Here is a 27,776-nt window from a genome sequence, read left to right as displayed (position 1 = left end):
TGTAAGCATATCGTCTAGCTGGACCAGACAGTGAATACTGTAGAAAAGGAAGTATTAGTATTCCCTCTGTGATGGGGAGGGACTTGTGCAGGGGCATGATGTGGTCCTCTCAAGTTAGAGCAAAATTCTTGTAGAAGAGTTAGCAATTAAATGGGTACTTTGTGGTCTCAGAGTAATTACTTCTGTGTAATCTACTGTAGAACTGCTATATCTTGGATTCTTCAGGTTTTAGAGAAGACACTGGAGGAGTGTCTGTCAGAAAATGCCTCTTTCCCTGTGTCGGAGTGCTGCAGCTGCCATACCCAGGGATGCTCAAGCAAACATTTTTCATTAAAATGTATTCCCACCTTTGCTTTCTGAGATCAGTACAAAGTATGTTGACCTTAAGGTTATGCTGAAAGATGAAGTTGTTGATTTGTTACTCTGAAACAGGAAGGTCATGAGAAGGGCTGACGTGGATGAGGTAAGGAATTACTTTACTCAGTTTATTTCCCAAGCTATTAATTTCTGTTTAAAATGAGGAAAACCTGCTGTTTCATCTCTCAGAATAATCTGATTAGCATTCATGAACACCTACCATAAAGCACGAGTTCCCCAAGGTGAAAGAAATTATTCTTTGGCGTTCTCCTCCAAAAGGAGTTTGTCTACTGTGAAGTCGTTGTTATGTCCTTTCTGTTCTTTTAACTCTTTCCAGGGGCATGTATTTAGCCATACAAAACATTTTCCTCAAGTACTTCCCATACTTTCTCATATTAAGACTCATGACAGGTCAAGGGGAGAGCTGTTTCCGTTTGGACTTCAGAAAATGGAAAACTAGAAATGACTTCTTTGTGTGTATAAGATTTTTGTGATGTAGAACTGAATTTTGAGGAGTGATTAAGTAAAAGCAGCTACTTACTCAGCAGGTCTGTCTCTTATATATGTAAACGTGCTATACTAACTTCAGCTTTTGAAACGTTTTCAAAGCTTTTAAGTTTTCTGAGCCCTGTAGAGTCACAGCAGAGGAGAAGATTTTGTTTCTTTTTTTGCTTGCGAATAATCAGTACTTTATTGAGTGACAGTCAATGTCCGTGTAAGCCTATTAGTGTCTTAATGGAGTTGCACGTGTGTAGATGAGGGTCCAGTTGAGAACTGCAGGAGCTGCACCGATGTCATTTGTGAATAGGGGTCCCCTGGAGCACCGTTACTGTTGGTTTGCCACCTAGGGTTATGTGGATGTGAATTTCTGATCCCATGTGGTTTCTTCGGGCTGGCGCTAAAGTGAAGTTTTACTTGCCACACACTGATGCAGAATCAGAGAGGCTAAGCCTGTGTTGTAACAGTGATGTTTGGTAAAACTTCATTTGCTGATGTCATAAAGATTCAATTTAAGTACATTTTTAAAAGCTCCGAAGAGGAAACTGCATGCTTCTATATGTCCATGACAGTTATATGGAATATGGCAATTTGATTTATGACTTGTGCTACTTGATGTTGTTCAGAAGAAATATTTATTTCAATTTATTTTTAGATCATGTAAAGCAAGAACAGCAGCCCCTTCTCCCAACAGCATATTCCAACTTAGAGGGATAGATAACAGAATTTTAGAGAGCTTGCCAGAAATAGAGTTCTTTGCAGTAGTGCTGTGTTTTGTGGTTGTTTTTTTCCCCTTTATGTGTAAGGTGCATCTTAGGAAATCAAGGAAAGTTCTTGTGACAGTTATTTCTGTGGTAGTTTGAGAGCTCGCCTGAATAATTTCAAATGCCAGTTTGTTGATCTCCTCTCCCTGAAGTCTCATAAAAATCCTCCAAAAGCAGTTGTGTGCTAGTTTTATTAAATCTTGTGGCCTTTTGGATTGCATTTTGTATGTACTTTAAAATGTTAAATTTTGAAGTTAGCATGTTAGGCTTTCTAAGAATTTTGAGGAGGTAATACAAATGTAAATTGTAGTAATTGTGGAGTGGTGTTGTAACACAGGAACACTGAGTCTAGAGACAGTAAAGATTTGTTATTTTTGTTTTAAAATATTGTTTCAAAAAATGTCTTTCTAACATCTATGAAGGCTACACAGTCACAGGAGTGACCTGAATGGAGATTTCTTGAACTGCTTTACCACATAGAATTAAAATCTTCTAGAAGTATTTTCCACTAAGATACACCCTCATAGTGCTCATTTTTACCATAGTTTGGTGTGCTGCTCAAGTTACTTCGTTTCGAAGCCTAAAATGTTTAAGTCTTCACTAGCTAATCTGTGAATATTTTTGCAATATAGCTCTTAAAGACAAATGACCTAGTATAGTCCCCTTTTGAAGTCAAACCTGGGATTACTTGTTGGGCAGATTTTTGTTTACCTTTGGGACAGATTTTGGTTTTCCTTAACTGTTACAGGTGATGCAATAAAAAAGAGCTGGTCCAAGCTTTTAATCACATTCCCTGTGTCTTGTTTGAATGATGAAAGAGTGAAATGAAAGCAAGATGCAGAGAGAGTAATTCTGTAGATTTCCTTTTTCACATTTTCAATTAAAAAAAACAAACAAAAAACCCCAAACAAAAAACTGAAAACAACAACAAAGACAAAAAAACAACAACAAAAAAACCAACAGTGAATGTTTGTAATATTTACAAAAAATATGCCATACCTAAATCAGAAATTGGAGGAAAGGAGGGAGGACAGCATGGAGCTCTGCATGGGGTCACACAGAGACTATGTGAGTTGAATACTCCATGCATGGTGTTAAGAAATCATTCCAAGCCAAGGAGATGGCTAAAATTTGAATAACTGATCCACATATCTAGACAGGTCTTGCAAATAAACAGTCTGGACTCTTCCTATGCTGTCATACCACAGAGTTTCATGTACATGCAAATTACCTGCTAACAGCAATCATTAGTCACTGCAGTGACTGTACCTGTTGACCTAGAGGCTTTGCTTGTCACATGGTGACATATCTATTAGTAATGACCATAAATGTCCTGAGGCTCAGTTGCCTCAACCTGTATGTAAAATTTTGACTTCTGTAGTATGGCTTCATAATTGGCTTCATCTGATTTAACAGGAAAGTATTTAAAACATCTTGAATTCAAGGTTCATTTGTTGTCCAAAATGTGACTACTTGTCTGTAGTCTGTTGCCAATCAATTCTTGCAGGTACGAAGAAACTGCTAGGTTAGCTTGCCAGTTGTCCTTTACTTTTCTTTGAAAGTTTGGTCTGATACGGGTGTCATCAGCTCACTTCTTCCAAGAGAGGTATTTCCTGAGGTAATTCCGCTCCTGTTATCCCAAATATAGAAATTCTGCAGTCTGTGCTTAGCACAGTGACCAATTTCAGCTGGTCCTTGCATGAACTGACAGAGAAACAAACCTGCAGCTAAATTCTTGAGATGGAAATTCTCAGCCTTGTTCTGTGCCAATGCTGCAGCATTATGTTGCGTCTGCATCATTTTTTATTGCACCTTGATAAAAATAGATGCAGAACAGAAACAAGCACTGCACATATCAGCCTTCCCTATGACAGAAAATTCCAGCAGAAGAAATCCTTTTACACTCTCAAATCTTTAAGTGAGAAATGCAGAAGAAGGACATGTGTGTCGGAAAGGCACTGCTGTCCTTGCGGTGGACTTTTTTGAGGGCTTCATTATTTCTGCGGGATGCAACACAGCTTGTTTTCACTGCTGTGCAGGCTGAATTGCTTTGAAATGAAAGTTGGTGATCCCTTAGAGAAAGCATCTTGCTTTGGTATTAGCTTTTTCTTGAGTACTATTAAAGTGATAACTTCACAGCTGCAAGTTCTTAAAAGTCTTTTGAAATGAATGTTTTGAAAACAGATTGGTGAATAGGAATGAAGAAGCATGAGACCCAGCCCCATTATAAGTAGAAATCTTCTCAGTCCTTTTGTTTTTCACAGAATCACAGAATGTCATGGATTGGAAGGGACCTCAAAAGATCATCCAGTTCCATGCCCCTGCTAGAGCAGGAACACCCAGATGAGGTTACACAGGAAGGTGTCCAGGCGGGTTTGAATGTCTCCAGAGAAGGAGACTCCACAGCCTCCCTGGGCAGCCTGTTCCAGTGTCTGTCACCCTCACTGAGAAGAAGTTTCTTCTCCAATTTAAGTGGAACGTCCTATGTCCCAGTTTGCACCCATTATGCCTTGTCTTATCACTGGTTGTCACCGAGAAGAGCCTGGCTCCATCCTCGTGACACCCACCCTTTACATATTTATAAACATTAGTTTATAGTCATCATCAGTCTCCTCTTCTCCAAGCTCAAGAGCCCCAGCTCCCTCAGCCTTTCCTCATACGGGAGATGCTCCACTCCCTTCATCATCTTTGTGGCTCTGCGCTGGACTCTCTCCAGCAGTTCCCTGTCCTTCTGGAACTGAGGGGCCCAGAACTGGACACAATATTCCAGATGAGGTCTCACCAGGACAGAGTAGAGGGGAAGGAGAACCTCTCTCGACCTACTAACCACCCCCCTTCTAATACACCCCAGGTCCCACTGGCCTTCTTGGCCATGAGGGCACAGTGCTGGCCCATGGTCACCCTGCTGTCCACCAGGACCCCCAGGTCCCTTTCCCCTACACTGCTCTCCAACGGGTCATTCCCCAACTTATGCTGGAACCTGGGGTTGTTCCTGCCCAGATGCAAGACTCTACACTTGCCCTTGTTCTATTTCATTAAATTTTTCCCCGCCCAATTCTCCAGCCTGTCCAGATCTCACTGGATGGCAGCACAGCCTTCTGGCATGTCAGCCACTCCTCCCTTTCAGATATCTTGTTGCTCCTTTCACTTGCCACTAACCATTTCAGAAGAAAAGTGCATATGTAATTTCCTAGAGGCACTGCCTTGCAGCTGTAGAAAACTGAAGAATGTCACCAAACTGCTGTATTTGAGACTTAGCAGTTCTTTCCCTGATGCCCGTTCTGGCTAGTTTGTCATCTTGCACAAGATGTGTTAGTGGTTAGAACAGGGGTGGCCAGTACTCCTGATCTGTAGAGCTCTTCAGCAAAATATTCTCTTGGCTTTAAACAGGAGAACAGTTCCCCTGCATGTTTTAAGGGCAGGGGGGAAATGACAGCTTGTGGCATGATTCAGGCACAAACTAATCAGCTGTCCCAGTGACTCCATCCTCTGCTATGTGATGAGATGCAACTGGCCTGTTGAAAATGTGCAGCATGGTCCTAGAACCAATGTGGTGAATGTAAGTCTGAGTGATTCCACCTGCTCCTGGGACACCAATTTTCTGAGAAGGTCTTGGAAACTAGTCCTGGGCTAGAGCGTAGTGCTGGGAGACAGGGCGTATTGAGGAGCCTGGTGTTGGAATGACACCAACTCGAATGTGTCCTTTTCTCCACCTCCTGGTAGCCCTGCTTTCAAACACTGTTTGTCAATACGTGGAAACTGTTCCCTGTGGGTGAGTGGCAATGTCAGTATTCATGTGATACTGTGTTGTTTGTATTGTCTGGGGTGTATGTAGTGACATCTGGCTTTGATGAGCAATTTGACTTTCTGAGCCCCATCTAGAGCAGTCAGGTGCTGATATCCACAGGGCACTCTGCGGCAGTTGTAGTCTGATTGCTGTAGTTCTGTTGGCAAGCACACTAGAAAACATGCTGCTGCTGAGTTTGGGAAGGTGCTTAGTGCTCTGTGACCTTTCAAGCTGATGAAAACTGGAAATACCTCTAAAAATTGCTGTACTACCTGAGGGAAGGAGATCATGACAAGTGCCGGTGTAGATATATATCAACTGAAGCAAGTCTCTTTCATTATGAGCAGTCCGGTATGTTCCTCTTTCACCTTCATACTGTGGTTTCTTTGCCAGGAGAACATGTAGGCTCCCCACATGCTGTCTGCTACTGGACTGATGAAATCTTCTCTTGTGCCTATGTAGAAATGTGCAAGTGTGGGTGTTAAGGAAGAGCAGGATAGAATAGGCTATACCTTTGGTGGAATATGCTGGGATAATCCTTTGTCAATATTAAGCATGGTTTCTTGTAAATTTTGCTGAATTGAAGTGTTGTTTTTTTAATTGCTGGCATATGAAGAAGATACATTTTGCAGAGATAAATGTTTTGAAGTCCCTTTTGTATTGAGGTATGGATATTTCCATAAACAAATGTCCTTTGCAGTTATATGAATGAAATAATCAAGTTGTGTGGTACCAGTGAAATTAGGATTCTTAGACAGTAGTTTGAACTGCTATTTGAAAGCTGAGCAGTTAATTCTTTCATTTCCACTATGACTGATAGAACTTTCCAGGATGCTGGAGGTATAAACAGCTAGTGTGAGTTGTGCTGGTCCTGCACTTATTGTTGTACATGGTTTTGACTAGAGCATTGGTGACAAGTGAGGTGCTGACTGTAGTTTGTGTGTTACAGAAAGCTGATGTGCACTCTCAGTCCTATTATACAAAGCTGAAATGAAATGTGTCTGCCTGTCTTTGGAGAGGGAATGTGGAAGTCTGTGACTTGTCATGCCATCCTCCCTGGTTCTTGTCATTCTCCCTGATACGCATGAGAGCTTTAAGACTCTTTCTTAACTCATCTGCGTCCCTCTCAACTTCTGTTTGCATGGTCTTTGTCTTTATGGAGGAGGGGATTGTAGAAATCTTTCAGTACCTCTGAATCCGTAGAGTGGTCAGTCTGAAGATCTCCCTGCTATTGTCTACTCCTTTGCTTTCCTTCTTGTTTAGTATCTGAGCATTTAATGCAGATATTTCTGGAATTATCTTCACTGCACTCCCAAGAAGTAGTGGGGCATTGTTATCTTTGCTTTACAAGTGGGGAACTGAAGCACAGAGATTAAATGACTAGATAATAGTAGGTCTTAGACCCTGAGGCACCATAGCCATGAGATCATTTTTAGTATTTTGTCCTTCATTTTGAGGGTTTTCTCTCACGTTTTCACAGGCATAACTATCTAAAATGATCTTTAGCACTCTTGTACTTCCAGATGCTTGGTTTCCATTTCGTTTCTGTAAAATTACCTTCTTTCTGTGTAGTTAATTCTGCTGCTTCCAGTGATGCTTTGTTCAGCAACCATATCTTCTGCATGTACAGTTTGGATTATTCAGCTGCAGCACCATCTGAGGGACAGGGTAGTTAACTGTTCAGAAAACCCCACAGACATAAGAGTATGAGCTGAATGTAATTAGGATTATTCAGAAATTCAGATGTAAACTGTGGGGTGTGCATTGGAACAGAACTATTATTATTTATTATTTAGCCACTTGAGTAGAAGAGCATTAAGGGTGACATATAAAGAGATTTAAGGATGTTATCAGCTTGCAGTGCTGTGTACTCAGCTCATTGTTTGAAATACCAAGGGTAATGTTAATGGGCAGCCCATATAATATTCTTTTAAGCATAATGTTTCCCCTTCTAACTTCCTATGTCCCTGAGTTCCAATTTGCTGGCTTGCACTGCATGGGGTGCTCCATCTCACACCGTTCTGCTGACAACAGATCCGTCACACAGATCAGCTGAAGCATGAAGCCAGATGAGTGCAGGGAAAAAGCTCAGGAAATGCAGCTGCTTGGGTGTATATATACCGCAAAGCTCTGAATTCTTAGCACCCGATTTTTATTTTTTGGGATTTAAATCATGATTTGAAAATAAACTGTGTCTTTAAAATACCTGAAGTAAACACATTACTTGCCAGTACTGGGGAGCAGCATTTAATTTCCTTGTTCTGACAGAGACCTGTAATGGATCTGTAGCCATCAGTCTTGTGGTGATCGGGTGATTAATTTAGGACATTCAGTGTGTAAGCATTACAGCTGATGAAGTTTTCTTTCTCATTGAAGACAGCATTTACGCTGAATAACAGCTTTAAAATTCACTATCACCAGAATCGATCTATTTAGACTTTGATTGACAGGCTTGAGTGCTCCCCTGTGCTGACCTCCATTACATTTCTCCTCCCCCCAGGTGTTTTAAAAACGAGAAAAGTTACAACTCATGAGGACAGCTTTCCCAAACCTATTAGGGTTGAATGCTATCGCACAGAATTGCACTTGACTTCTTTCCCAAGTTCATTTGACTTTTGCATAGAGAATCCCTCAAGTCTGTTCTCTGGTGAGTGCAGCAGTGGCGCGGCCAGCGGCAGAGCTGAACTCGAGGAAATAGCTCTGTGTAAGGGGCTGTATTCCTCTCGTAGGAGGATGTTGTTTGGGATTCTCCAGAACAGAATGCTGTGGTGGCGTGACAAAATATTCTACTTAAGTGCCCTTCCCTCTGGATGTAGGGAGTTTTGGATTTTCACACAAAACTTAAAAATGCTGGGAAGTGTTTTTACAAATGTATTTCCAACTGTATTTTAAACAGTCTCCTCAAGTAAAAAAAAGTCTGATATGAGTATTTTCACCTTAAAAATGTACAGAAAGATTATATACTATATGTAATGTTTATACAGTCTACCAGAATTATTTGGTTTTAAACTTTAAATAATACAATTTTAAGTTTGCAGTTTAAAAAACCAAAACTTTCTGTTTTAAAACCAGAAGTTTTTCTGTAATTGAGTTACTTTTCTCACAGAAGTTGTGACTGCAGCTGTGATGCAGAACATGTAATAATAGCTAAATACATACTGGTTTAGAAGAATGGTTGAATCCACATTTTCTTAAGAAAGCATTTAGGAATTTCACCTTGACCCCTAAAGATAATGGCATTTGCCATATGGGCTATGGCTGTTGATTTTAAAAGACACCTGGTAAAATACTGCTGGATGTGTAAGGTCAGGAGGTCTACATACATAGAGTGGTCTGAGCCAGTGCAATAAAATGAGTTTCTTAGGTGTATGGTTGCTTCACATGAGTGCCCAAAACCATGGAAAACTTCATGTATCTGTTGGACAGCACATCTGCCTTCACATTTATACTTGTGGTGCTGCCACCACAAAAATGTTTAATGAATGATTTGAAAAGGTTGTGTGATCCTCTTAGGATGCTGCTACGTGCTGGCAAAAAGGCTCCTGAATTAAAACAAAGCAGGATAGGTTGATACTTGCTATGCAGTACAGTATTTCCTCACCCCCCCGGCATTTGTGATAAAGAAGTCAAGGTGCAAGCACCACAGTGCCTGGAAAATGATGACATTTTTGTCAGCTGTTTTCTGTTTTCTCTCCCTTTCTGGACTTGCTAACCACCTGAAGTAGCACTTCTGAACTGTAGTAATTCTTTCTCTACTTGCCAAGATAAATGTAAATTCAGTGATAAAAATGGGAAATACCTCTTTTATACTTTTTCATTAGTCTGCCTGTTTGCTAAATTAGCTTAGAAGGAGAAGCTGATCTTTGGGACCAGAGCAAATAGGTAGCATAGTTGTTAGCATGGTTGGCTCACTCCACCACAGAGGGGAAAACGTTGAATTAAGAATAGTGTTGACTGATGCGAATTTCGATGCCTGACGCAGATGGCTACACAAGGTATTTAGCTTCCAATTAATATTGTGCATCTATTTAGAGCCTTTCAGAAATAGGAAGAGATGCTGGGACCATTGCTTTTCCTAAATGTGTTTATATTAAATGAGCTATAATAAACCAGAGCAGTGGGAGGTTAATTTGAATTTTGCGTATTACTTCAGAACTGGTTAGAACAATAATGTTTACTTGTATTTATAAACAGTTCTAAGTAAATGTAGAAATTTGGCAGATATACATTGTACACCCACAAAATATTTCTTTCCTTTCTGCGATTTCTTCAACTTATTTTTACACTATACACCCACAGTGAAAATCATGTAAAGTCACTAGAGGAGGGTAACAAACATCAACATCAACCGCTAGAGGGAGCAAGATTTCAATTATTGTAATTAAGAGTAATATAATTATTAATTAGTACATTTTAAGGAGTGAATAAACCAACAAGATCTTTACGTTTGACTTCCTGTATAAAACAGGCTCTGGTACCTTGTCTACTGTTTTTCTTAATGCATCCTCTAACTCTTGTTTGAAATGTGATTATTTTTTTAATGTAGAAAGGCATATAAAATATAAGATTTATAGTGATGATAAATCCACTGTGTTACAATGGGTAAGGTGAAATAATATAAAACTGCTTTTTCATCTGACTCCTGCAGTTTGAACCCCTAACTCTGCTATGTGGACAGGATAGAATTCACTATTCTTGCAACCTGTCTCCTCCCAAAAATCTCTCCCTGCTGGGGATACACTTATTGGACAGCCGAAGTACTGCTTTAGCCTTTGCTAAATGAATAAATTAAGCTTTTCAAGCTGCACACTGTAGTTCAGATTTCATTATCTTTTTTCTTTCTTGATCTCCTACTGACTTCTGCAACCTTTGGGAAATGCCACAACTAACAGTCTCTTAGCCCCTCAGTGCTGACTTGTATCATGTCATTACTCCCATGAGGGATTTTCCTGCTTGTAGATCTGAGGGACGTTTATTCTTCTAGCTATATAGAGTTAAGACCTCCTATTTAGCTCTTTATCTATGACAGAACCTAGATTCTTTGCATTGTTCCTGCCTTCCAGAATCTTGCTGTATATTATGTCTGTGGGGGTTTTTGTGTTTTGATATGGCTTGATGTCTAGCAAGACCAGAGTGCATGTTGTTCAAACAAGGCTGCTTTATCCAATGATAAACTGTCTTGTTCCTGTTGTTATTTACCTCTTTGGTTTTGTTTGCTAGAAAGGGTATCATTTTTTCCCAGACTACTAATAGCTGTATTGAATTGTATTAAACAAAGAACATAAGCCTGTATGATCCACTAGAAACACTTAAAGTACAATTACGTTTTCAAATCTGTTGGTGAGTTTTAATGTTTCCTGTATCATGCATAAGTTTTTGTATTGTGTGAGTGAGTTATTAAGTCGTTGTGAGGAAATAGGTTGAATGTTTTAGAAATGTCTCAGTGTATAGATTTTTATTGACTAGGCTTGAAATCTCATTTGAAACAAGATCCTTTTGGGCAGACTGTTTTATATGTAAAACTGTGTTTAGTGACACCAAGTTTGTTACCATACCTGAATTTATTCCTGATGGCAGCTGTTTGTTCTTTTAAAGGAGAGCTACGGCATGACAGCTTAGTTTCAGTATTATAGAACTTTCAGATTTTCCAAGACACTTGGAAAACAGCAATAATTTGAATGGGCAGGTTAGCCAGTTCCTTTGTTACTCTTTGGATAATAATTACCTGACTATGAAGACTCATCTAAACCAAAACAAACTCCTCTCAACCCTGCAAACTCAGTCCTAATGTAACATCCTTCGAGTATATTGATGGAATGAGAAGCATTTCTTTGTTGCTAAAAGATGTTATTACATAATCTTCCTTTCCCACAAAAATAGAGGCATTAAGGCAACCTTTTTTTCATGGTTCACAGGTTTACCCTCCTTATTCAGTATGAGGCCTATACTATTAGGATTTTACTACTCTGACCATCTTTAAGGAACTGTATTATATGTACTGTTGCTGGTGAACTATATTCATCTTGCTATAAAACTGATAAGACTTGAGCAGTCTGTAATGCTTTTGGGCAGTGACTCCAGAATGTTTTCATACATGTTTTGAAAAATTCCAGTGCATATTAATGTAATTATCAGTGTGAAGAAGGTAGTTTAGATAACTTTTTCATTGGAGTACTATGTGCAAAATATTGACTTAGTATTGGTATTGCATTTTAGTTTTAAAGATACACTGTTCAACTTACTAAGTATTTCATGGTGGTACTTAAAATCAGTAATCAGTGTTATAGAATTAAAATGTTTGGGGGGAAGAATTATTATTGCTGTTAAATACTGGAAGTAGATGTTGACATTGTGAAATCTTTTTTGCTTATGTACTGAATAAGACTCATCTAAGGATGCCATTTATAAGTTTGCTTTTGGAAATCCAATTTTCTTCAAAGCAAGGGTAGATAAGTCACCTTTTCTGACTTGAGCGATGTTTTTCTTTGCAAGTGAATATAAAAGGGAAAACTTAATGATCCTTATCACTTGTTTTGTTATGTGCTACCTTATGTAATGCTGTGTGATAAATAAAACTCATCATCCGAGTTACATAGTAAAGCATCTCCTAAGTGATGGACTTGCCCAAGCTGCTGGTTGTTTTGGGAGTGGCTGTACAGCTGAAAAGTTAGGCAACAAATGCTGTTAAAGACCTGTTTACAGGTTCTTAACTGTTGTTATTTTATTTATTTGTTTTTGACAACTACAGCATTCAGTGTTTTTAATTGGACACTGAGAGAGAGGTATTTACAGTTGCGGAACATATCAATAACATTTCATTTCAGGGAAATATATCTGTCAGGTATGCATTTATCAGTGTGCCATTGATCTGTTCCTAACAATTTTGGGTTTACACATTTTGGAACACTATCATCTGCATTGTTCATTTTTTTTGTCCAGTTGTACATGGCAGAGGTGAGTAAATTGTGCTGGCTTACAAAACAAGAAAAAATCTGTTTGTTGAGCCTGTGTTTGCAGAGGATAAGCAGCATTATTGGAAAAGCTCCACTCTAAGGGATAGCCACCGCCAAAGAAGTGGTCCTGCTGCCCCTGCCTCCCTGCCTGACCATTCACTCTATCTGCTTCCCTTGCACTGGGTCTGGTCCTGGGCTGCCCCTCACTGAGCTGATTCAGCTCACCAAATTGGGGGAGAAGGTGTCCCCTTAGCAGCCGTGTAGTACCCACAAGATTAGCGTGCAAAACCTCACTCTCCCCTGAGGTGTTTGCCTTGAAATTGGGCATTTCTGTGGCATGGAAAGTCACAGACTGCAGGCATCACTTTGGAAGCTGTGTTGTTTATTGACAGGCATTACAAAGTTTTCACCATCATTTACATGTTGTGCTTTTAAGGGTAAGGACTGTGTTTCCCTTTATGAAGCTTATTAATTCTTATAAGGTTGTTGTGGGATGATGATGGAGTCCTTACAACTCCTCCCCTCATTTCCATGCCTTTGTCAAAGTCTCTGTAGTGCCTTAATATGCATATGTCCACCAAGCACTTAAGAAAAATAATTACTCGTCTCCTTGCTTTCAAGCCCATGTTAGAAACAGCCTGACTAGTCAGCAGGACTGTGTGTGCTTCCAGTTGTGCACAGAAAGCCAAGGTGAAGCTGTGTCATGTCATGTAACTTGGGGAGCTATTGCTGGTGAATGGTCTGTGCAGGGTCTAGAGAGGGAATTGCAAGGGGTTTGACCATGAGGAGCCATAGTTTGAAATCAATGATGTTCAGCATTGAATGTAGAATGACACTGATGTGATTATGATACTCTCTGTTGCTGTATACATGGACAAAAACTTCTACCCAGAATTTCTTCATTTCTTTCCGCTTTTGCAAAAAATCCAGCTTATCAGATCATGAAATGTGTGTTGCAGTAGCCAGGTCTGTGTAATGGCTTTTGGTATAATCATCTCTCTGGTTTTACATAGAAGGATTAAATGTGTTTTCCATCAGAATTTGTCTGCTTGCAAGCAGCAATCATCTTTTTTCAGGTGGGTCTTTGTCCACAGTATGATGGACTAGTCTTGCTTCATTTCTGTAAGTTTTTTGGGTATGTTTTAGAATTGGATGTTTCACATCATTGTTAATAAAGTGGTAGAGATGTTTGTAAAGAAATCTTGAGTTGAATTACAGCCTGGCCTTGCAGCAGAAAACATTGCTAATTTTTGGCCTTGATATGAAATGAGTTTCGTCCTCAGTGTTCCATGGTCAGCCCACACGTGATGTGCTTGGCTGAGGTACAGAAACCGAACTGCTTCTCTTACTCAGAGAGGGAAGGTACTTCTCTAACTGCCTCTTAGGAAGGGTGAGGAGAGGGGAGAGCTTGCAGGGTGATGGGAACACTGAAACATTTCCTGCATGATTGGTGGAAAACTGCTATTATTCTTTAGCCAGTGCTGTTCACAACTTCGGATAGGTAAAATTCCCTGGTTTTGTGTTTATGTGCATTTCTTTCTCCAAACATGCTGATTACAGGCAAAAACTCGTGTACGTAGAAGAGAATATGAAGTAGTGGGGTACATGGAGGAGATGTTTCTCAGTGCTTATGTAGAGATCTGGGAATTTCCTTATTAAGTTTTAAGAAAGGAGGGTTGCCAGCCATGCTTGCCTTTACATGAACCTTTAAAACTTCACACTGAGTATGGGCAAGCATGCCTCAAAGCAAAAAGAAATGTCTGAGAGGTTTTCTGTTCCCAGATACAGCAGGTGTGAATACTACTTCTCCGTCCTAATGGCGGGATATAAAAAGAGCAGGCATACAGGCTGGCTGGGAGATGCCCTCCTGCTGAGCCCCTATGAGGGATGCAGGCCAAGAGTACCGCCTTCTGCAGCCGTTTCAGCCTTACTCGTGCAAGAAAATCTCACCTGAGACCTACATGGGGCTGTTTTCTCTTCTTCTCATATGGAGTTGGTCTCTTCTAAAATTAAGTCATCTTTAGAGAAGTGTTGGATGATTCTTTTGTGTCTGACCAGTGTGAAACTGACTTGTTTACAGTGGTGTGTCAACAAATGGTATCTGCTGGGGATTTCTACTAAGGCTGTTGGGTGAACACCTTAATAAATGCATGTCTAAACCCATTTCCTGCATAAGATAAAGTTTGTACCTGTGACTTATAAAACTATCCCAACAAAATATTCTTCTGCACCCCAAAAATAAACATGTTTTAGTTTGAGGACACTAGTGCCTTCTTTGCAACGCGTATCTCTGGAGGCTTTTCCAAACAAGGGCTAACATTGCAAAGCTGTGTTAGGTGCTGAGCTGATATCCTGAGAACTGCCTCATCCCCAGCGCTGCGTGGGCGGTCCCAGCTCTGCTTTGCAGCGCTCTGCGCCACCAGTTTTCTTTCACTCAAGCAATCGACTAGTCTGTATTTACATCAAGGTTTTCTGTTTCCCATGATTTTCCTCCTACTATTGCAGAGAACCTTGAGAGATTTAACTGCAGTGCCACATAATTTATCTCAGGGAGTGCAGTGCTGCCATCACAGTAGTTAGTGTTTTTGTAAGATACAGCTCCTGCAATGTTGAGATTATACAGGAATCTTGCTTTCAGTAAAGTAAACAGTCTCAGTACAAAACTTGCAGCATTCTTTCTGTAGCTGTGTAAATGTGACCAAGTCCCTTAAATGTGACCCTTAGAGAAATGAAAAGGCAAATGGAAATTTTAAGTATGTTAGAACAGACCTACTGATTTTTTGAATCCACAGTAACTGGTTTTCTGTACTTGACCAGCATGGCTTTTGACAGCTTGAGTTTGGCATTAATGAATGACTGTGCAGTATGGTAGTAATTTTAGAAACACTTCTATTTGTGACATGTGAGGAAAAATGCCGGTCTAGACGGAGCTGTGGAGGGAGAGAGGAGAGGGCTTGAGAGGGGTGCTGGAATGAAGAGTGAAGAGACTGAGGAGAGCAGCCAGCACACACGGGGCTGAAGTGAGAAGTAGAGGTGGAATGATGGGGGCGGGGAAGTCAAGGAAACAAACCTGCTGAGCTGGGAGGCAGTTGGGGAAGCCCGAAGAGAGAAGCAAAGAAGAAAGTGGGGAGGAGGAAGAGGAGGAAATGACTCAAAGTACCTGAGGCATTAAGTCACTGTTTTGAGTAGCAAAGGTACTCAAAGCCTTTCTGTACCCTTTTGCCCAGTGTATGTTTAAGGGTAGCTTTCTCAAAAGAGCTGGTAATGGAGGCAGGTGTCCCAGCTTTCTGTGGCAAACGCCTAGTGCCTGGAGTGGCAGCTGGCCACTCTGAGAAATAGCAGTTAAGTACGTGTACTGTCAGTTCTCTCGGGACTGGCACGAAGTTATCGTAATGACATATGTACACTGTACATTTAAATAAATGGTCAGTGGTCTTCACTGGCTGTTCCCGCAGAGCAACGCGTGCCAGCCAAACCTCGCTGGTGGGCTCTGCTGCGCGCACCGCCTGCGTTTTGCACTTGCGTGTTTCTGCCTGCGAGGCGCTGCCCGTGCTCGCCGTGACTCCGAAGCGGGCCGCACCTGGCGCCGCCGGCGGAGGGAGCGGCAGCGGCCGGCCCGGCGGCTCCGAGTCGCCCGCTCCGCGCACAGCGGGCAGGACGGGGCGGCGCTACCAGCCGCCGCCGGGCGGGGGGCGGGCGGGCAGGAAGCGCTGGAGCCGCTGCCGGTGGCGAGCGGAGGAGAAAGCGAGGCTCCTGCGGCGCGACCCCCGCGCGGGCGCGAATGGTCGGTGCCGGGGCGGCGCCCTGCGGAGCAGCCGCACGGAAAAGTTGCCGTCGGTCCGAGCTGCCGTTGCCGCCTCTCTCCTTCCTGCGCCCGCGCTGGCTCGCTCGCGATCCTCTCTCCGTCTCCTGGGAGCAGTCGCGGGCGCTCTGCTTTTCTTCTCCTTGTATTATGGCTCTGAGTTTTTAGGAATTCGAACGCAGGGATATGGATATGTCTGACCCAAATTTTTGGACGGTCCTTTCGAACTTCACGCTGCCCCACCTGCGGAGCGGCACCCGTCTCCGCCGGACGCAGAGGTAAGGCTCGGGCCGCCGGGCTTCCTGGTGCGGCAGCAGAAAAGCCCCTGGAAGGGCGGCGGGACCCTCGGCCTCTTGGCTTCTCCCGGTCGGAAACTGCGAGAGCTGCCAGACTCTCCTTGCGAGTCCGTGGGGGTTCTTCTAGTTGGGTATTTTTTTGAACCAAACGCTGCTCATTACTCTGCCCCTTTTATAAGATGTTTTGTTTTCTCCTGCCCTTCCACCCTCCCCCTTTTTAACAATTTTTTTCTTGAAGACACTTTCAGCTTGCTCTCAAATATTTGACCTCTTATATAGAGCAGTTATACTTTATATGGACAACTCAGGATAGCCTACTTTGTTCAGTGTTCTTAAAGAGACAGCTTTGTGTAACTATTTTTTTAGGCAGGCTAGCTGATGTTTGCTAATACAGGAATGGTCTTTTTATTTTTGTAGCATTTTAATTATTGTCAGAAGGGGAAAATAAGTTTTGGAAACAGTAAATGATAAGTAAAAGTTGGAGAATTGTGCCATCAATGGACAGAAGACTGACAAGCTTTTACATCTTTGTAATTTTTTGTGCCGTGGTATCCATTTCAGTTAAGTGTATGTATCTATCACAAGGAATAGCAAAAGTTTATAGGAGTTTGTAACTTTGTTCACTAGTACCCTGTGTGCCATTTTGAGACATACCAGTTGTGATGTTGAATTATCATATACTTCTGTCTGTGAAACTACCTTGAGTATTATTTTATGAATTATCTTTGGAGAACGTGTGTGAAATGTTTCTTCTGCCTGCTGAAGCTGGCACAAAGCAAGCAGGACAGAGACTTAGCAGAGCTGGCTGTTCCTAAGCCTTAAGTCTTTAGGTACTGATATTTTTCAAAAGAAAAAGAACGTCTGTCTGTTGAATGGCAAAAGGTTAACAAAGGAAAATCAAGTGGCCTGTTTCACATGTTCCTTCAGTGTATATCTCTTCTTTATGTGTCTAGTTGAGGTAGCTGTAAGTGCTGAGTTATTTTATGATTATTATCCTTGTCTTGTAAATAATTTTTTTACTCTTACGTAGCATCAACTGAGTGTTTAAGTAGGTGTTATACATTTTTCTGCTGCAAATGCCTGTGTTTAAAGATGGGAACATGCTGGGGCTTTTTAAAATCATCTTCACTTTTCTTACTCAAGTAGGTTTGCACCTTTGTGAAGACTTTAAAATATAATACATTTTATGAAGTGTATGGTTGTTTGGCAGGTTGAGAAGAGAGACTTGGTGGACTTCACAAGAAGTGTGAATTACAGATTCTTTGTTTTTGTTTTGGGTGTGTGTTTTGTTTTGTTTGGATGCTTTCCTGCTTTCCAAACACAATACTACATGGGGTTTATTTAAATATTTGAAATAAATTTTAGAGCAGCATTGAATACAGCCTCAGCATATCTTATATAAGGTGTATTAGTGAACAGTAGATGCCATGTATGCAGATACGTTTTATGTATTACAGGGATATTCAATACTTAATGCCCTTTCTGTAGGAAAATCGGAGTGTCATAGCATTGTGAAACTAAACAGTAGACTTTCAAGGCTCTTAATGGGCCCCAATACCCTCCTTTCTTAGCCTGGTTCTCTCATCTGGGTGGGGAGCTCAGTGTCTGCTGCATTGCCATCTCCAGGGACAGGCTGACTAGCCCACTTCTTCAGCTCTCTTCTTAAAGGTGGACCTGTCCCCTGTGCCCTTACGCTCATAATTCATCTACTAATGTAAGTGATTGCTTCAAGAGTGATAAAACTGTCAGAAGAAATAAAAACAATATGGAGAGTGCAGATTCTCCTAGTTCTGCTGCAGAAATGGGCATGGGTTAATCAGGGTACCAGCTGGGTCTGCACGTTCTGAGCTGTATCTCATCTGAACTGTCTTCACAGACTCATAGTCAACCGTAGACTGAACTGTTACATGACAAGACTGGAAGGATAGCTGCTTACTTGCCACAGGATGTTTTCCCTTTGTAAAAGAGTGCTTCTGGGTAGTGATAGCTGCTTATGTTTTATGTAGCTTCCCAGGCGTTTTAGAGGACCAAAAAGTAGGCTGTGAGCCGGCCTGAAGGGAGCCTAGTTCCTATGATCTGAGTCTTCTGGCTGTGCTTAACTGAAAGGTTTGGGTCCACTGATTTAAGAGGGTTTTTTTCTTAATAGTAACACTGCCTGTGGAACTGTTATCCAGTTCATGACAAGCCTGGGTGCTTCGTGGAAACTTTACAAGGGACATTCATTGTTCTTTCTGCTTGTATGCACAGTTGGCTTTGGGGCTCCTTGCCAATGCAAGAGCATTAATTTTATGTTTTTGTTGGGCATTTTATCATCTTAGGTATGTTCCTTTTGCCTGTTCAACTACTTTTACTTACACTACCAGGATTCTTTTAGACTGCTAGGCCCAGTCCTTTCTGTGAGCACTGTCCTACCTTCTTGGCACTTGGTATAAAGAGAACTGTCTCGTAGGTACTAAGAATTTTGTTTCTTTCCATAGATTTATTTGTTGTGGGCATTTATTTCTCTTTTCATTCTTCTTATAAACTCAGCAAAGATAGTCTGTTCTCCTTCAGATTGCAGTGTCGAGCATGGCAGCTAAGTTGTAAAATTAAGTTTTATGGTCTTACTTGCTGACCAAAGTCTTTACATGTTTGTTTTGTTTGTTTTTAACTTCTGTTTTCCAACAGTAGATTTAGATGAATTGCAGTTGCAGCAGCTCTTTCTGGAAGTGGTACCTGAACAAGAAATATCCTAGCCTGACTTTCAAGTCGTGGAGTGGGTTTTCAGGACTGGTGGGTAGAAAAGTTCTCTTCAATTATACATTGGAGGCTTTTGGTATTCAAATCACTGAGCCTATGAGTGACATGGATTATGCCATGTGTGTTTACACAGAAGAAAAATGTTAACTTATTTTTCTATTGCTATAGGTGTGTTTACCCTTCATAGTACTAACTTTGTGTTCCTGCCTGAACTGATATCCTCTGGAGCAGAACTAGAGGGAGACAGAGGGACTCTGTGTATTTGTATACATTTATTTATATAGATCAATGTGTAGATTTATGTATGGATAGATGTGCGTCACGCACACGCTATTTTCATATGGATAGATCAGTAAATACTTTCTACTTTGTTCTGTGCTGTGTATTTAGTTATCTTCCACCACTTTCTCTTTTCTGTTATCTGTTACAAAACCAACAAGCCTGTGATTCTCTTGTATGTGTGTGCTTTCCTCTTGCTTCTTCGTGGTAGTTGCACTGAAACAATGTTATTGCAATCATTCTTCCTTGGGGTCAGTGTTTGTGTGTGGTGTGTTTTCTTTTTTGTGTGTGTTTTTGCAAAGGCATGGAATTATGAATGCTTGCCCAATTGTGTTGAAACTTCATGTTATTTGTGTACAGTCACTGAAGTGGTATTGAGACTTTCCTGATATGGGATTAAAATATTCATTAATTATCAAGTAGTAAGTCATACCTTCTAACTGTTTCTAACCATTTCTGAAACATTAAAAACAAAGGAAAATTACAACTTTTATTGAAAACTCAGAGAATAGAGTTGTCAAACTTTGCTGTGGTTTTATTAGTTTGGGGACATCATACTTCCTGGAAAATGTTGAGCAGACTTTTTGATCTTCTTTGAGTTGGTAGTTTTAGTAGGTGTAGGGATTTTAAAATTATGATATGAACTCTTGCTATTGGTTCTTGCATAGGTATTGTGTTTTTTTTTCCTTTGTCAACAAAGTATTATGTGTAAATATACTGTAAATGGATTGTTTTATTTAATAATAGGTGTTAAAAGTGGTCCTGTTGGTGACATAAGAAAATGACACTTACTTATGTAAAAGCAGCCACAGAAATGAAGTACAATTGTTGATGCCAGCAGAATCTGTCGGTGCCCCACTTGAGTTATTTTATTACATAGGAGTAAAGATCAGTTAAACAAGGATTGCTTTTTGCTGTATTTGTGTCATTTTTAATGTATGTTTTGGAGTGTGGCAATCTGAAGAGCTTTACCTCTTTCTTACTTTCAACCCTCTTCATTCACCTTAATTCCTACATGTGAGAGAGAGAAGCTATTATCCTACTGAATGCTGAATAAGTTTAGAGAGAAGATCGTTACCCCAAAACTGGGGGGAATAAGAAAAACCTCCATGCAGTCTGTCTCTGCTTTCAAAACACTTTATCATCGAATATTTTTTATTAGAAGTTAATCTGTTGGTCTAATGATCCCACTGGTTTCTGTGCTACATAGTGAAGTGTTAATGTATCTTAGTTAGGGCAACAGTCTTACAGTCTCACTGTCGAAGTGAATGTGTTGGTTTTATTCTGATTAGTTTACTTGGCCCATCTTTTTGTTCAAGCAACTAATGTATTTCAAGTTCCGCTTACAATCTGAATGTTGGCAATAATCAGTTTTCTCCAAGGAGCCATCGTTTCTTAGCTTCAGTCAGACTGGTAAGGATTCGTCTGGTCCTATTCCTGTTTTTTGCTTAATTTTCACTCTGAAAAAACCTTATTTTGTTAGAGTTCAGTGAAGATATTTAGGGTTTTACTGTAGAAAACTTGAGGAAAGCTGAAAAAAAGAGCAAAATAAAAAATAAGCTTAGAGAAGTGCTAGAGAGAAGCTTTCCCCTCTCCCCACCCCGCCCCCACCGTTGTGGCTAGTGTCTACTGTTATATGGTAGGAGACAAACTTTGCCTTTCTTACCTGAGGAATCAAAAGGACAGTAGTCCAAACATCCCTTCGTGAGCTGTGGTTGTTGGGGCACATTACACAATCTTCCTGCTCCATTTGAATTTGGCTTACATCTGCTATCGATATTCTGCAGAGCCATTACAGTTCTTTCTGTATTATAAGCAGACGGATCCTTCTCAAATGTAACTTTTAAGCACACGGGCTCACTCAGGCGGTGGTTAATACTTGCTGCACCTTTTGTCCTAGAGCTTTGAATTTCTGGAAGCAGTATGCCATGTACCCACTTGTGTGGCTGCACATACTGATTGATGGGCTTGCCTCTGGTAGTTCTTTGTGAAAGCTGGAAATGGTGGTCAGATAAGTGGATTTCAGGGTTAAGTTCCCTGTGACAATGTTAGACATGCCAGTGCGCTTGGCTTACAAAATAGGAAACATGAGTAGTAACAATTTGGTTAGTTATGAGACATTAAATCATTCAGTATTTTGGGCCACTGTGTTTAGAATATGAAGATACTGCTAACTGATTTAGGCTGAACATTTTTAGTGAAGCTTATTAAATGTGTCACACAAATTTAATAATGGGGTAAAACTATTTAATGTTGCTAGCAGTTCTTCTGTGTATATTGCCACATTATCTGTAGGCTGTATCAGACCTGGATCAGGATGTCAAGTTACATGTCATTAGAAAAACGTTCAGTAGGAGGTAGGTTCTTTGGAGGAGCACTGTGATGGCACCAGGACAGATACAAATGTGATGTACTGTGTTTCCCAGACTGAGGAAAACAGGGAAGTTCACATATGTTTGATTCAGCCTTATTCAATAGGTGCGTCACATTCAGTGACAACTCCTGGATTTTTTGGGAGTGGGAACCTTTCGGAAGATTATTTGTGTCTGGATCTTTGCAAATTCACTAACTGCAGTAATTGCGGAATTTTAAAGCCACCCAGAAGAACATATAGTATCAATATATAAAATTGTGTTTAGACATAATATGCTACTGTCATATTTGGACTCTGAATTTCATCTGATATTGGGGTCTACTGTGTAACACTGTATGGTTACTTGACTTAATTTTTTATGTCACTTAAATGTACACTGGTAGAGATGTTATTACAGAGATCACTCGCACTTAATATACTTGGCATTTTTATACCCACTTGTGAGACCACATACTTCTCAGCACTAATGTTTCAGGCCTGTTTTTGAAGCAGTGCATATTATATATACATTATTGATACATATTAGTATTAGATCTACTTCAGTGGACTATTCCACCTGAAAAAAGCTGAGATTAAAAAAACAAAACCAAAAAAACACCAAAACCCCACACTTCTAGTGTATCCTTAAATCTCATGATAGGTCAGTTCTGTGGTTTTATTTAAAATGCTCAAACCAAATCGAGTAGCAGTGAGCTAGAAAACTCCTTTTGGCGTGGTTCCCAGTAAATATAAACATATCTCAGAAGTACTGTAAACCAGAACAATTCCCAGATTGATCTACCCAATACAGAGACTTCAGAACTACAAACTGCACTTTACTGGTATTCCTGCCGCTGACAGATGAGTGCAAAAATTCTGTTTAGGAATAATGAAAACTATCATGCTCTGTTGTTCTTGAAAGATTATAATTATTATTGTAAGTAGAATCTGTTATTCCCATGAAATACTGGCATGTTCAGTTTGGAGATTAGAAGGTAAAAGCTGCTGTGATTTCCTTATCCCACCCGTTCTTTTTTCTGCATATGCAGTAATTATGTAGATATTCTAGCATGTAATAGCCTGCTTTTGATTTCTATCGTTTGGCTTTAACCTAGGTTTAAAATAATATGTGTAAGAAAAATTGTCAAAAGTTTACCCACTAGTGCATCTTCCTCTCCCCTCATAAAAATGTTGAAGATGTTGTAAAATGAGACACTGCTTACTAGTAGGAAAATGGCTATTTATACATGATCAAAGTGTCTTTCTTTTCTAACTAGACTAGATGCTAATAACTCTGTTTTAAACCAAATAAATTACAGGGAAGTTAAGGATACGTATATTCGGTTTTATTAAAAATAATAGGGTTTATCTAAATGTTTACATGTAAGCAATTTTAAAAATCTGTTTTAATGGTGAGTAGACTAAAGTTGTCCTGTATAAAGTCAAGGGTGTTGATTATTGAAGAAATACCATTCCTAGTGCTGCTTAATTTGCTGAAACAAATAATAATGTAAAGTGTTATATGTTGAAAGAATTTAATTTCATAAAAACATATATATTGTCAGTCCTCTTAGTGCTTCATTGTAGTATTTTATTGCAGAGTTTAAAAAACATTATTTCTCTTAAGGCAATAAGGTGGTTCTAAAACAGACTTTGTTTCTTTTGTGTGTGTGTCAATAAGGGAATACATCAGTCTGAATGTTTTTCTTGTGTCTGACAAAATTCCTATTTTTTGTTTTCAGAGGACTTGAGTGAATGTAAACTTACCTGTTGCAAGGTTGGAGAGGAAGTGTTATCAATATCTTTTGTATATTTTCATATGTATCAGTATATATGTATACATCTGTATACACTGTAAATACACACACTTAAGGGTGCACAGGCATTTGTATGCATAAATACTCAAGCAGTAGCTGTAAAATACTGCTTGTTGAGAAGCTGAATGAAATTGATACCATGGGATCAGTTCAACAGTTCGAAAAATGTAATTTTCTTACATGTGATTTATTCAAAGGCATATCTAGGCATAAATTGGATAGGCACTTTTCCATCTACAAGGATATTTATGCTGTTCTATAGTGTGCATTCATACTATGGCTTTTGAAATTTCCCAAAGCGTAAGCGTTTATAATCTTGTTTCTGGGAAATGTGGCTTGTTTCTCCAAATTGAACAAGACTGTTGACTCTGTTCCACCACTGGAACAGGCTGGTTTATTTCTTTGAATTTTTGAACTTGACTAGTTCAAACTAGTATAGCATTTACATTGTGAAATACCATGATATCTATCTCCTTTTCCCTTAAGAAATGGGAAGGATTCACTTTTTTTTTTCTTTTGAGGTAATTCTGTGCATAGCAGTTCATCAGAAACTCAATTCGAGAGGTCTAATGAATTAAAAGTTACTTTGTTTGAATGCTGGTACTTGTTATCTGTGATTGTTTTAAGTAGCATTCAAGATGTTCATAACTGAAACAGTAGTCCTTTATTTTCCCTAGATACTTTCTTTAATGCATTTGGGAACACTGTGTAGTCAGTCTTCCCTCACTGGGCTGCTTGGCCCCTATCCTATGAGATTTGGCACAGGCTTCTGAACAGAATTTCACTTCTCACAAGAGGTATATTTGCACACGTGGAACAACTTTCAGTGTTTTTTTGACTCTTTGCTTTTTATCATGAGCATCTGTGAGAAAGGCGTTTAGCTATTTGTTAAAGCTGTTAGTCAAAGATGGATTTCTATAAGAAGCCTTTACTTTGTTTTTGGAATAAATTTTAATATGATGCTTTTATACATCAGTTTTAAATCCCAAAGTTGTTACAGGGAAGATGGGTACAGTAGTTTGAACTAACTGAGCTTCCTTTGATAAATCAGGGTACAGTGAATCAGCTTCTATTTTAAATTCTTATTCTTAAAATGCTTTTGGGGCAACTGGTATTATAACTTCTTGTTTGAGCTGCTGGGTTTTTCTGGAAAGGTGTTGCTACCAAAACAAAAGGCAGAAACCTCAAAAGGAAACAAAAGAATGGCAGTCCTAAGATGAGCGTGTTTTGTAAGGGTGTACTTTAACTCCGAAACCTCCCCTTCTCAAACCTGAACCAAACTCTAGTACAGCATGGCAACTTGATGGTGTGCCTAATGGACACACAGAGGTCTCTGTAACTGTGAGGCAGGACATTCTTCCAGCCAAGAGGTGGTGGCATTCTGACTACATGTCCCAGAGGTGGCATCGCTGTGGCTGCAAGAAGCATCTCGTGCACTCTGGATAGCTAAACAAAAAGTGAGGGAAGGTGACCCCAGAGGGAGTGGGGAGAGTGAACGGAACATGAGAGAAGAAATATTTGCAGAAGGATTGTAGAAGGTGTAATGCTGTGACTCAGTGAGAGGACATGAAACCTTAGAAGGGGGAGCATTCCTGGTTCTTCTCTTGACAGAATTATTTGTAACAGGTGTAATTTAATTTAACAATATATAGCTTAATATCAATGAGCCTAGCAACTTATAGTGAAATTCTACCTTCAGTGATGGATGTTTCCTGTTGATTACAGTCCACGCTGACTGAGAGGAGGCAAAAATCTTTGTCAGAACTCTTAGTTGATAACTATATCTTTACAGATTTGACGTAGTTCAAACATAAACATAGTAGTCTAGTCCTTGATGAAATGGAAGTTAGATACTGATGATAGGAATAAATCAGATTTATGTTACTACCAACAGATGCTTTGGAATTTACCAGAATTTGTTGTCAAGACAGTTTTCATAATGTAACTCAACACATGGCTTTTTTCATTCCCTTTTATGGAAACTGGAAGGAAGATGTTTGAACATTAAGTCATTCGTCTGACAATGCTGTTCAGTAAGAGGTCATAATTAACTAATATCCTTTGTGATAATAGTGTTAACCCTCTTGGAGTTAAATAATAAAAAGCAGATTTGTGTACATTTGTTTCACAAATTTTCAGTGAGTCTAGGCCTGTCTAGCTTGTTCTTACACATGGGTATGTCAAGGGAATTTCCCTAAGCGCTGTAATAGTAGAAGTAAAGGCAGTCAGACAAGTCCAATATGCTCTATTCACCTTGTCTATGAACACCCCACGCAAAAGGATGATTATGTCAGTTCACTGTACGATCAAGTCTTACCAGAACATCTTCCTTTTGCTTCTCCCACATAATGGACAAATAAGTAACATATTTTGCGAGTAAGCTTGTATTTTATTTTTTTTCTTACCTGAGGCTTGGTGACTTGACTTCTTGTCTGGCCCTTCTGCTGTGATTTGATGATGGAACTGTTGTGTTTGGAGGCATCTGCTCCCCATCTGTGACCTATAACTCATGAAAGAACATGAGTTCTGTTGGGAAATACACTTCTGTCTAGTTTTTTCCTTCCTGCTTGATTGTGTCTTACATGTCTTGCCAAATGTCAAAATATTATCATCTTTTGCAAAGCTTTGATTTTGCTTGGTGGCAAAAAAATCAAAACCAAAAAATGAAACTTCTTCTTGTTTTCCTGTTAAGTTTAAAAATTTTTTTCTTATGTGTCTTCTTCAAGTCTTAGAACAGCAAACTGCTTTTTTTTTTTTTCATTTTTATAGAGGAAATGTTTCAAAGGAAATATATAACATACTAGAGTATATGAAAATAGTAGGTTCTTTTATTAAATATGCAAATTGTTTGTATAGGTCAGACCTAAGCATTCAGCATTATCTATAAATTAATACCTTTTAACCATCATGTGTTTCCTTCTTCTGATTCATAAATTATAAGGCAAGAAGGAACCAGTAGGATCACCTACTCCGACAGTCTACAGGAAACAACACACAGAGTAATAGTGTTAGCAATTTAGTCATTTGGCCCTCCCACTCATGGTAATGTGTTTGATTTATCATTGACGAGTTTGAGAAAATCTGAAAAGTTTCTCACTGCTCTGGTCAGCTTTCTTTTGATTCTTCTTGTTCCTTGAGTGAGCTGTGTTTTACCACTACTAATTTATTGCTAATCCTATTGTCTCTCCCACTAACCTTAGTAATGGCCTTAGAGACATTGTGCCAGTCTTTTTATAAACACAAAAAAATGTTCTGTATGTTCTTCAGGACTGTGACTGCCTAAATTCAGTCCAAGGGTCAACAGATGGATATTAATAGAAGGAAACAATTTGAAGAGAGGTCCAAAGGACCGTCTGTGTTTTCTGCATCAGATAGCACGGAAAAATGAGTTTTCCTTTCAAGTCATATTGAAGGAACAATGATGTCATGTTTTCTAAAAGAAATCTGCTCCAGGAAGCTGGCCTACAGGCCAACAGCTTCGTGTGGCTTCTGTCCGTGCTGGGGGCACTTGGCCCAGATCTCCACGAGAGTGTTGGGCGTGTGTGGGGACATGGGTGGAGGGAGTCATGTGGTGCTTTCTTCTCCTGGGTGGGCTGGACTGCCTGAAAAGGTGGAAGTGTGTGGGAGTTGTGTGAAGGAACACGTCCTGCTGAGGTGCTGTTGGAAGACTGTAGTGCAGTGGGAGGCAAGAGTGTCCCTTTTGTTTTGTTCATGTAGACTCTAGGGGAGTAGAGCTGCTCTCAGGTTTCATTTTGTAGGTCAATAGTTGGATCATTCCACAACGTGGTACAGGAATGACATAAAGCACATGCAGTACGGACAATCTCAAGACCAGGGTCCAGGAGCTACATCATCATATGTGGTAGGAATGCCCAGTGCATGCTAGAAATCTAGCACCCTAATGAAAGGAGATGTTGCTGAACATAGTTTTAGTACAGGTGTAGTGTATGTGTGTAGAATATTAGAATATCTGCCAAGTTTTATTATAGATTTGAAGTTACATTTTAACTTCTTTTTTTTTTTTTTTTTTTTAAGCAAAGGTGTTACTATTCCAATAAAAATAAGCGTATTAAAGACACATGTAACAGAAGATACAAAATTATGAAAAGCAGTGTAATTACCCTATTTTAT

The 27,776-nt window shown here is 39.9% G+C and overlaps 1 protein-coding gene across 5 annotated transcripts in view; it reads left to right on the top strand.

Moving 5' to 3' along the window:
- Positions 1–27,776, top strand: part of MAST4 (microtubule associated serine/threonine kinase family member 4) — a 235,982-nt gene that overhangs the window by 106,522 nt on the left and 101,684 nt on the right. For 2 of the 5 annotated variants that reach the window (XM_065657631.1, XM_065657628.1), the window contains exon 1: positions 16,063–16,439. The exons of 2 other annotated variants lie outside the window; for them this stretch is intronic. In XM_065657631.1, coding sequence (XP_065513703.1) covers positions 16,348–16,439 — 92 coding nt within the window. In that variant the 5' untranslated portion in view covers positions 16,063–16,347. Of the gene's footprint in view, positions 1–16,062; positions 16,440–19,150; positions 19,230–27,776 lie in introns of those variants that run through there. One more of the 5 variants, XM_065657632.1, reaches the window with a different exon arrangement.

The sequence above is a fragment of the Caloenas nicobarica genome, chromosome Z (genome assembly GCF_036013445.1).
Source record: "Caloenas nicobarica isolate bCalNic1 chromosome Z, bCalNic1.hap1, whole genome shotgun sequence".
Classification (NCBI taxonomy): Eukaryota; Metazoa; Chordata; class Aves; order Columbiformes; family Columbidae; genus Caloenas; species Caloenas nicobarica.
The sequence above is the reverse complement of the archived record's forward strand: the minus strand, read 5'-3'. Positions and strand labels throughout refer to the sequence as shown.